Source organism: Protobothrops mucrosquamatus, unplaced genomic scaffold (genome assembly GCF_001527695.2).
Source record: "Protobothrops mucrosquamatus isolate PMUCROS unplaced genomic scaffold, P.Mucros_1.0 scaffold514, whole genome shotgun sequence".
Classification (NCBI taxonomy): domain Eukaryota; kingdom Metazoa; phylum Chordata; class Lepidosauria; order Squamata; family Viperidae; genus Protobothrops; species Protobothrops mucrosquamatus.
In genome coordinates, this window is record NW_015386827.1 from 287374 (window position 1) to 299622 (window position 12249).

At 33.8% G+C, this 12249-nt stretch overlaps 1 protein-coding gene across 1 annotated transcript in view; it reads right to left on the reverse strand.

Moving 5' to 3' along the window:
• Positions 1-11774, reverse strand: part of ZBTB20 (zinc finger and BTB domain containing 20) — a 25428-nt gene extending 13654 nt beyond the window's left edge. Inside the window, exons 1-2 of the mRNA XM_015816861.1 lie at positions 11703-11774; positions 5224-5408 (exon numbers count right to left, since the gene is read on the reverse strand). Coding sequence (XP_015672347.1) covers positions 5224-5408; positions 11703-11764 — 247 coding nt within the window. The 5' untranslated portion in view covers positions 11765-11774. The remainder of the gene's footprint in view (positions 1-5223; positions 5409-11702) is intronic.
• Between the last annotated feature and the right edge of the window lie 475 nt (positions 11775-12249).

Genomic DNA, 12249 nt, shown 5'->3' on the forward strand with positions numbered 1-12249 from the left:
CAACAAGCGGGTCTGGCCTAGGGAATTTTAGCGGGGTTTTTTAGGGGATTTTTAAGGACAATTTTAATGATCGGCCTGTTTAAATATTTCTTTTTAATTCGGCTTTTAATTATTGTATTTGTATTGTAGTTTTTATGAGGCTGTTAGCCGCCCTGAGTCCCATGAGGAGAAGGGCGGGGTATAAATTAAATTAATAAAAATAAAATTAATAAAAAAAAAATAAATTCATTCATTTTACGACCTATTTGATTCAATTAATGAGTTTGATTTTAAAATGTAATATTGAGTCTGCTTCATTTGACCATTACGAGCATAATGGGCAGGCTCTCTTAGGCTCATACCTCGGGGACTACCTGTATATCTTGGCCTGGATTTTTCAGGACTGGTTCCGGTAATCAACCATCTAATATGAAAATCTCAAGAAAAAAAAAATGCTTGTGATTCTCCACCTCCATGAATCATGGGGATGAGAGCAGGAGAAAGTATATCTCTGTCACAGCTCCTATACCAAGTTAGCTTTCCTTCAGAATGTTGGATTTGATAATTGATGATCTTCTAGAAGAGTTGGATTCTTTTAACTTTAAATATGAAAAGATGCATCATACAATGTTTTCATATATTGCTTCAATTTATAATTGAATGTTTGATTTGTCTGACTTCTAAATTGCTTTTACTGTGGATGCTTTATTGTTGTGCCAGGGATATTTTATGGGATTTTTTTCAATGTTTTGCTGAGGGTCTTATAATTACAGCAGTGTAGAAATCAAATAAATAAATGTCAGGCCCTTTTAGTTTACTGGAAATTATCGCATAATAAATATGTAGAGAAATGTAGTCTTTGAAGATAGGTAGGTAGGTAGGTAGGTAGATAGAAACAACTGTTTGTGTGTGTGTCACAAACACATTCAGTTGTGTACATTTTTTGTTTTTGATGTGAAGATAGAATTATTCACTTTCAATATTACATTCTTCTTTTTAACCTTTTATAAATGGTAAAAAGACATTTCTCTGTCAGCAGGAAATCTGTATTTTTTCCATAACAGACAATTGGCTGTTTGCAGGATTTCTACAGCAACCTTCCCACATACTAGCCTACATGATTATAGCAGTCTATTTAAGTACAGACACATGAATGCACGGAAGCCAAACATATGCAATGTTACAGGGTAAACCATTTTAGAACACAATAAAAAGACAGGAACAATGAGATTTTACCATTTCCTTGCTGCTATGCAACTGGAATTATGCAAAGAAAAAATGAAGTTATTATTAACTGGTCTAGTCATTTTATATTTTGAAAATTTTAAACTGTTTATTACTGAAAAAATATTTTTAAGTTGGAATGTACAAGAAATTATAATCTTATGTATATCAACTGATTCAAACTTTCCATAAAATGTAATCAAGAATCCTTCCTTTTCCAAAATATTCTTGTGAAATAACTGTACAGAATGCAGAAAAATAAGGACTATTGAACATATATAAATGATAAAAGGTTATTTTCAAAGGTATTTTAATCAGAACTACTCAAGGTTGTAGTTATTGTTGTATCTGTGTTTATATATAAAATATTATGATTTTCCAAAACAAAAAAAATATTGTGAGCATTTTCTTATTTTGAAATTTTAAAAATAATCTGTGCACCCATTTCAATGTATATTTATTAAAATATTTTAAATAAAGAGAAAATTTAAATAGTTTTATTTATATAAAGGGCTTCTGTATAAACATAAAAATTGCCACATGAGGGCATCATTTTTATTAAACAAAAATGATTATGCTTATATTTTACCTATGATTTCAGAAAAGTGGCAATTTTGATTTACCAGTTGTGGGGTGATCTCTTTTTTCTGGGCTCCTAGGAAATCTGAAGATGAAAATGGACTTCTAATGTATATAATCAAAGTTGTTAAAATGTTTTTTATGTAGATGGAAATCCTGGTTGTACCAATTGTATGGTTTTAAAATATACATATGTAGACTCTTAGTCTTGAAATCAACTACACATATAGAGGATACTGTCAAGGCCCATGAATACATGTAGTCAGGAGGTAGAACTAAATGTATAGTCCAGATTTTCCTCTGAATATATGGCTAAATTTAATGTTATACAATTAAATTTGAGTTTGTAGAAACAGGATTTTCTCCCAGTCTTTTCCCCTACATGTATCCTAAATCTAAAACGTATTTGATGAAAAAAGGAAAAGAATCTGTTCTACTATTGGATCTGTAGAGTTAGCATCTAAAATACAATTAGATACAATCCATTTATTCTGAATAAAACTGAATGTAAAAATAAATATTTGTTCTACTTATGTAAGATTTAATTCCCAAAAGCAATCTATAGATTGAAATCACCATGGATTGTAGAAAAACTTTACAACTGAAACAAAAATTTAACTTTGTCTTCAGTTCCAGATTTTATTCCCCTATATATTTTTTCAGCTGTCCCTGTAACTTTTAATGTCTAGTTATACTTAAACAGTAGCAGAAAAATGGCTGAGTCAAGCTATCTAATTCATTTTAATGCTTTCTTGTCCTCCTGCAGATAACTTGACAGATTTTGTTAGATTGGAAAAGAGAACCTTCCAAGTAGACCAAGTCTCATGACTACAAAGACATAGATGCTCATCATGAAGTTACAAGCCAGTTCACAATAAAAAACCCATTAATATGACTACAATAATTTAAAACATAAAATAATAAATCATATCTGTTATGCATACACAGACACTGAGATTTTGTGATCGCTAGAGTCTGAAAAAGACCACCACGGATCTACAAATTCTAGAGCCACATAAGCCTTTATTTGAACTGAAATAAACATATGCATAAATTGGTGGAAAGCATTATCAAAGGTTACATACATAAATATATACTGAATCAGACTAATGAACTTTTTTCTGTTGAAGTCTACATTTCCTTAAAATCTGTCAGTACAGAAAATGAGGACTGGATGTAAAAAGAACAAACATGGATTAATGTGTAGGTATGATACTTTCATCCAGTATGAAAATAAGGTTTCTTTTTACTATATACTGGTATTCTGAATTCCCATGTCACATACGTTTCCTCAACACTGATGCAGCACAAGGACAGTCTCTACAAACTAAAACTGGAAGATTGAAATAAGGTCAATGAGCAGGTATGGATCAGGATTCAAAAATCTGGATTGGCAAACCTCAAGGCCTGCATTTGACTCAAAGGTCAGTTCAGAATGCTCAGAGATGAATTTCCAATATAAAGGTTGAAAGAATCTGGGGAATCATCTAGTTAAAATCTTTCCCAATGCAGGGATCTATATGTAAAGGTAATTTTTGTTTCATTAATTGAATTATTTGAAAATATCAACAAATTATGGATGGATCTGGAACATACTGATTTTCAAAATGTTTTGACATAATTCTTGCTCAAATGCTTTAGAATTTAGCAAACTTAGGAACTGAAAGACTAAAGCACATATAGCAGAAAATAGCAATACTGTACAAAAAGCAGTTCTCATGATGGAAGAGCATAAAACTGGAATCCCCAAAATAATGAGTGAATCAGCTTTAATTTTAAAAAAATCCCTTCATAAATTATCTGAGTGAAAATGATTAATTGGATAACTACATTTACAGATAGCATTATAGTATTATCAAGTTAATTTTAACTATAGCAAAAAAAGTCCTGACTTTATTTATACAGTGATAAGATCAGAATGTCTGAAGTAATTAGCCAATAAAGAGATATTAGAGTTGTGATGAGGTATCAATAATATGGTTACCCAATATATGGTAGTTGTAAAAAGGGTAGATTCCATGCTAGCCATCAATACAAATAAAACTGCCAAGATTTGTAGAACTGGACTTGATGCTGAAGTTATCACTTAAATAAATGTGTCACTCATATCCTTATTATCTTGTGTCTGGACTACTGTAAATCACCTGGTGTGGGCTGTCCTTGAAAACCATTTTGGAAATTTCAGACAATGTAAAGGACAGACAACTACTTACTGATAGTGACACCTACACTAGCTACCGTATATAATGTCTCTGTTAATAGAGATTCAGTGGCTAGCAATTTGCATCAAATGCAATTTGAGGTGTATATTTTACAAGTATATTATATGGTTATGGATATCTCTGAGATCTGTTCAGATTTAATCTGCCTATATACCAATCGGGCTCCCTTCAAAGAGATAGAAGAACAGGAGCCCAGCAATCGTCCTCTCTGCTTTTCCCCCTTACTTTGGAATAATGTTCCTTTACCTCCACTCCAACTGAAGATGGATTAGGACACAAAGAAAATAGGCTAATGAGATGTTGCTAAGGATTACTTACCATTAATTGGGAAAAAATCAAAAAAGGAAATAGCTTGCTGAGATCTTAACAGTTCAAGATATTTTAGAGAACATAGTGTAGAAATAAGAACACATATGCTATGAAATTAAATTAAACTTCAACTTTTTTTTCTTTTTCTGGATAACAACAAAATGCTTAGCAAAAAGCTTAACATAAGCCCTTTAGTACTGCACCATATAACAGAGTGGTATAAAGTTTTAGGAAAGAAAAAGAGGTCCTCTCCTCTGAGTCATAAACAGCAAAATGTCAATCTCAGAAGATTTTCTAATAGAAATCAAGGATTTTTTAAACATCTATTTCAGGCATTGCCGGCAATGGGGTGGGGCGCAGCTTCCACATGACGCATCCGGCCCTGAACTATTTAAACAAATATGTTTATCTCTTGAATTTTCATATACTACCAGTCCTCATAGAATTTGTCATTCTATAATTAAGTTTTAAACAATTGCATTCCTAATTTTCTTATGATTAGTTTTAAACAATACCCAAGATTGTGGAAGCTGGCCTTAATCTTTCTTTATTTTTTACAAATGTTCATTTTTAAACCATTTTAGAGATGACAGAACACCTCCAATAGTGAAAGTGAGATTTCACATACGTACAATTCATCTAGCAGAATGAATTACTATAGTTATATAGGGCCTTCCTCAGTTTCTTCCATTAATTTTTGAAAATGCAGTTCCATATGTTAGTAATTCTGCTACTGCTACTTTTCCCTTTTAGATCTGCTCCAAAGTGTAGAAATTTACTTCTTATGACTTTACTTCATCTACTAATTAGGTACATGTTTCAATGTTTTGAGAGGGTGGGTTGACACTGCAACTCAGACCATGTCTCAATAGTTACACTCAGTCATCCACAATGACACTATTGTACTTACAATCAGGTGACCCTGTGTATATGAGCAGGTTTCTTAGTGAATGGGATGAATGGATGAGATCTGGGCCCAGAGAGGAGATAGCTTCAAAGTTCAGGCATGGAAGGCCTGACTTGGCAACGAAGGCACCCGTCTGCGTAATCTCATTCTCCTCAGACTTCTGTTTTTCAGTTGTCTTGGGTTTCTTTCTAAAAGGAAACAAAGAGACTTCTGAAGGTAGCAGTTACCTACACTATGCAGGAAAGAGAATAATTGTGCATTATTGTTTGTTTTCCTTTCAGAGCATGTTTTATTGTTTGAAGTTTTTCTAATCTGTTTTCAATGCTGGTTGTTAATGCTTACAGGAGCTATGTCTGCAAGCAAGCTGATTGGGGAAAGGTGGTTTGTTTGCCCCTAGAGCCACTGGGCATTAGAGAGGCATGTATAATGGCTAATTTGATTCTTATAGTGGAATTAAACATTTTGACCAATTCAGTTCATTGGGTTTTTGGGTTTTCTCATGGCAGAGATCACTGTTTTCCTCATCTCAACTCTCTTCTTCTGTAACCTATTTTTATCCTAAGCTAATTTATTGTCTATGCTGGAAAAGAAAAGTGAATTAATGTACAAGACTCTTAAAACAATAACATTCCAAATGGGACCTAAGCCATTTCAAAGCCAATATTAAAATCACGTTGTTACAATTTTCCAGAAATCAGGGCAAACTTTCTGGAAAGTCATGTCTTATTTAAGCTCTAAATATTCCAAGCTGGTATTTCAAGCTTAGGATGTTTTGCATGCTTTACAAAAATAATACTGTTTAGAATGAACAGTGAAGCTAATGACCTCAATATCTATGTTCAGTTTATTAACTCTGTACAGATAAACACTAATATAATAGTGGACAAGAATCTGAAAAAGTGGACAAAAGTTAAAATAGATCTCTTGTGTACAGAGAAGTAAAAAAATAGTTTTGAGAAAATAGAACTATTTAGCATACCTTTGAATTGTACACATAAACGTAAGTACACATTATATTAAGTATTGTATTTAACATTAAAATAAGATGGAATTGTCCAAACAAAATCTGGATTTTCTTTATTATAACTAAGAACATATTCAATAAAATAACAAATCTATTTTTTATTTCCTACCTTTCTTCCGCCTCCCCCAAAGATTTTTCGCAGGAAAAAAAAAAGATTTACAAAGTAATTCTGTACCCTCATGGAATCAGAAATGAAGAAATAGGCAGAAAAACACATTATAGTATAACAAAGGGCAAGCCACTTTGCTATTAATCAAGAACATTGTCTCTGGTTATATAAAAGAATTATATAAGCTTGGTATGGTAAGAAAGAACACAGCACATGAAAGTTCTTGTGAAACCATGATGGCTGACACTTATAAGAAATAGCCTCTAGAGGGCAGCAGGCGACCAGCTGGTTTCAGACTAGTTAATTTCAGAACTTCAGATTTTTGCTCCAAGCAACCCCTTTAAAGAATCTTTCTCATTAAGTATTAAAATTACACAATTCAATGAAATTTTTGCTCAGTTAGAAAATGGAAACTGAACTGAGACAAATTGGCAGATATGAATATCTTTTCCTCTTTCTTTCCTTAAAAATCATGGTATACAAGAATCTACAAGGTAAATAAATATGTTGATTGACCATACTTAAAAACTACTAACAAACCCATGGTTACAGGATCACTAGGCAATATTGAATCCTATCGTAGTCAAATTATCTTTGAATTCTAACGTCATCACTTTGAATCTTTTTTGAAACTAACATTTTTTTCTTAAAATGTTAAGAAAATGTTAATGGTTATAGATATAAATGGACCCAAACAAAGTAAATCTATTTCCCACCTTTTTTGTCACTGACATCTTACAGATTATGAAGTGTATTCTCATAACAATCTCGATTATGGAATATAACCTAGTTAAGAAGATCTATAAAACTGCAATATTGTTCACAAAATTTTACCATATAATTAAGGTAAAGGTTACGTTTTTCCTTGTCCAGTTGTGTCTGACTCGAGGGGTTGGTGCTTATCTCCATTTCCTAGTTGAGGAAGCCAGTGCTATCCAAAGATGCTTCCATGGTCATGTGGCTGGCATGACTATAAGCTGAGGAATGCTGTTACCTTCCCACTGAAGTTGTGCCTATTTTTCTACTTGCATTTGCGTACTTTTGAATTGCTAGGTTGGCAGGAGCTGGGGCAAGAACGGGGGTTCTCCCTGTTGCAGGTGAGTTCAGGTCTTGAACTGCTAACCTTTTGGTCAAAATGCCCAGCATCTTAACTGCCAGGCCACCGTGTCTCCTACCAGACAATGAAATATTACCAAATTATAAATTATTTTTTGCAACAGAATAACTACTCTCCCCTCTGAAATTAGTTGTCACAGGAGAGGGTGAAATTTACCTTGGTGAGCAACTTCAAAAGCAGTCTTGCTAGTAAGCAAGCAAGGTGATGACATGCAAAGGAGGAAGAAAAACAGACCTGAGGGCAGCAAGGTATTCATGCCCAAGGGTCTGCCAAAATTTATAGCCATCATAGTTAAAAACTCACCATAATCAAAGGCCCTTCATGATCCGTCTCTTTCCCCAGGCCTATTCTCCAACACTATAAAATTATTTCTTCTTATCTTTCTTGTGCTTAAGTTCTTAGTAAAGAAGATTTTTTTCCTAGATGTTTTTGCACAATCCTTTTTAAGGATCAAGTTAATTTAATCCTATTGAAAGAGCATGCTGCATGACAATGAAATTATTATTTACTGCAGTTTTATATTGTTTTCTTTAAGTTTGTTGCTGTTTGTTAATAACTCAGTCACTTTGGTTAGGTTGGATAGGCATATAAATATAAATAGCTAGTTACAAATAAATAGTTAATGCCTGAACTTTATAACAAGGTTATGTAAGTGTTAGCTTCCAAACTACTTTCTGCAGCTTACACATGAATAAGTATGTTCCAAAAATATTTGCAAAAATCAATGTTCTTATATTTATTAATTATAATTTGACTAAAAGGATACAGTTGTGGTTAAAGCAACATTTTCTTTTCAGTTTTGAGTTGCTGTTGTAGCAAAATCCATGAAAGTCACAATTTTTCATTCTAAAAAATGGATGCATTCTATTTTTTAGTCTTTCCTCACCCTGCCACTTGTAAAATAGCATATATTTTTATGGATTAAGTATTAGAATAAAATCTGGGGTCCGATAATCTAGAGAGCTACGTTTGGCAGGATCTAAGGTGGTTGACCTTTTCTGCTGTGGCCTCTGTACCATGGAATCTTCTTCCCCATGAGCTGAGCATGGACTCATCACTTCTAAGCTGTCAAACATTATGCCAGCGGGCCTGGAGAACCCAGGGAACTGTTGAACTGTTGAGGTGGCTCCATTATTACCTTCAACTATTATTTTTTTAGCTGTTTTTATAATTTTAATGTCTGTCTCTACCCCAAATTAAGGGATTATAGGGTTGTAAAAAGGGAGTTACTTGTTATTGGTAATCATTTTAGCTATGTATTGTTTTAGTTTTGTTGTATGCTACCCAGATTCACTTGCTTGTGAGATGGGTGGCTATATAAATTAGATAATAAATAAAATAGTTAAAAATATTTTTGGTAATTTTTTATTTCAGGAACACCATTATTTCTAGAATGTTTTCTTTTAAAACTTTTACCAGTATGTGGGCAATGAAAACACAACAGACTGTGGAAATTCTGCTAGCCATGGCAATCAAACATCCAAAAAAATCTGCCAGGCTATCCCACTTTCTTTACATGGATGATCTAAAGCTGAATGACACATAGATAAAATAGTAGACTGGACTCAAACAGAACTAAAACCCTGGATAGGAAGATCAGAAAAATAATGACAGTGACTTGTTCCCTTCATCCACACAGAGACATTGACAGACTCTACTTTGGATTATATATTACATCTTTCAAATATTAATTTTCAGATTCACCATACTCCTTATTGTATCACACAGTCTTAAGATCTACTGCAAATATTTTGGGTTCTTAGCTAATAACATAGTGTTATCCCTGCCTAGAGATAATGATGACAGTGAATGATCTTTATTTTTATAACCATTGCAATATTTATATCAAATTACAGCCCCCAAATTCTGAAGAGCCATATCCTTAATTTGCTTTAATGTGCTCCTAGCAACAATCCTGGAGAGGAATTTTTTTAAAAAAATATCCTTACATTTCTAGACTTTATTCTTATGGACCTAGAATCAAGTAGTGTCTAACCCAGAGGTCCCCAAACATTTTGGCATCGGGGACCAGTTTCATGGAAGACAATTTTTCCATGGAGCAGAGTGGGGAGAGGGGTGTTTCAGGATGATTCGAATGCACTACATTTATTGTAAATTTTCTAAATAAGCAAATAAATAATGCACTTTATTTTTATTATTATTACATTGTATTAGATTAGACCAGTGACTTTCTTCTTCTAAGAAAGTGGGAAGGAAAAGAGACAATCCTAAACTCAGCCTTCCAACAAACCAAACCAAAGAACCAACACGTTGAGGATGTGCTGAGAAAACCATGAGGGGGGGGAGAGGGAGACCAAACCAATGCGGAGATCAGCCCAGCAGTCTTGGAAAAGGTGCAAGTGAGAGAAGGATCCCCTTGGAGACCCAGTGCTTAAGGGGAAATGTAGCTTCTCTCCTCCTCCCTACCTCCGGGTAGGAGTGCGCTTGGCTTGCAAACTTGGAGGAACACAAACACACACACAAATACACATACTAAATTAAACCTCGAAAAGCAGGCAGGATGTTGTCAAAACACTAGGCACCTGGAGCATCAAAACAAAAGCAAAAAAACTCCAGTTGAAGTGCAATGGAGCCCAGTGGCCTTAGAAAAGGTGCAGACGAGAGAGAGAGATTCCCTTGGAGATGCAGTGCTCAAGGAGAAAGGTAGCTTCTCCCTGCTCCTATTTGCACCCTGAGAAAAAGACATCCTCACACACACAAACCTTGGGGGGATCACCCTCCAACGAGGCTTTGGGGAAGCCCCCGGTTGCAAGCTGGGCTGGAGGGCGCTTGTCTTGCAAACTTGGAAAATTGCATGAAAGAAGCGTGAGCTGGGGTGCCAGGAGGGGGAGAGGAGGAAAGTGAGGAAGAAGAGGAACTGAGGAAGAAGAGGAGAAAGAAGAAGAAGTAGCAGAAGGAAAAGGAAGCAGGACCAGGAGGAGGAAGCAGAAGAAGCAGGAGGAGAAAGAGAAGGAAGGACATGGAATTGAGATGTTACAAGCCAGTTGCAAGCGCAGCTGCTGGAGGATCTTTGCATTGAGCAAGATGGCTTCTCTCCCACCCCTGCCACATATTTTACCTTGTATATTCATAATTACACCTATATTTTCATTTTCATGCATATTCATCAGTTCTCCTTTAAAAGATCAGACTACCTTCATTCAGATATATAACATACATAAATCTATCTATATATGTTTATTAAAAGTCAACATTGATGATGGCACAACTTTAATCAATTAATCAACCCAAATACCATTGCTTATATTCTACCAATTATACAGTACACTAACTGCTTCTTTTTAATCTGGGTTGGTAAACAAGGAATGCTGGAGAAAATATTTTACCCCCCCCCCCCATTTTGTCAGTCAAATTTACAATTATCTTAGATAATTGTCGAATAAATAATTCAGTGCATAAAATTACTTGCCATTGTTGATCTGGAACTCTAAAATTTAGAGTTATTTTCAAGTTAAATTATTTTATCAATTATTGTCTGCCTAGATATTGAGATGCTAAATATGTGCATTCACATACACATGAGACATGGGTTCCATTCATGATGTTTTGGGATCATAACACATCAAGATTTGTATGTTTTCTTTTACAGATTTGGATTATATATGTTGCCTTATTGACTCCAATGACAATAGAGTCCTTACACATCATCAGACAACCCAATTTTTATTTTCTGAGAATTAGAAAATGTTACATGAATGATCGTTTGTTGTTTCTAATCATACAAATACTTATTAAATTGATGATTTTACATTAACTGAACATTAAGTTTGCCTTGTAAATGATTTGATATTGGCTTTCCAGCTGACCTGAAATGCCAAAACCCAACTTCATTGAACAGCAGAAATCTCATAAAATGCAACCGAAACACTATTGCAACTTTGTTTCTATATCCTTTGGTAATGCTGTAAAAATACAAGATGTAGCAAAAATCAGGTGCCACAGACAAATTTTTATTTATTTATTTTAAATGTTCGATTGGTTGTCATTTTCTTCTAAAACTTTCTTATTCATTTCAGACACGGCCCTTGATCACCACTAAGTATCAGTAATATTTTCTATGAAACGCAAAATTAATAAAACATATTGTGATTGGCTCAAATGACCCAACTTTTGATATATCATGTATATGCTGGCTTCTAATTTCTTACAAGGTTCTGAGTATTTTTGTCCTTAAGCAGTAATATTATGCTGAATTTACAAAATTAACTTACAGTGGTTTCTGAATATCACTCTTCAGGTAAATCACTCCGAGCTTTGGACTTAGTGCAGACATTCATTGAGGCAGGGAAAGGGGAAAAATTGTGCCTGCACTGAAAAGAAACAAGGTGAAGTATGAGGGAATTGTTTATAACTTATCTGGAGAAAAAACGAACAGATAGCAAATGATTTCAAATAATTTTGATAGCAAACTGTCAAAAAACCAATATCTTCCAAAATCACTCCTCCACACTACGTAATAGAGGAGATTCAACATGAACTGATCAATAATGCACTAATGGTTTATTTAGCTTTTTTTTAACAATATTTTATTATGGTTTATTTAGCTTTGACAGAACACTGAATTAAGGTATCATAATGGAAAAATAGCAAATTCAAACCTGGACATTATCTTAATAATGTTTTTGAATAATAATTGCAAACACAAAAAAGAAATATAATTATTTCTTGTATTTCTTTTGTACAATTATCCTAATACAAGTATAATTTTATACATTGTCAGTTAGAATTCTTCTTATTGTCCCCTCTTAACTAAACAAA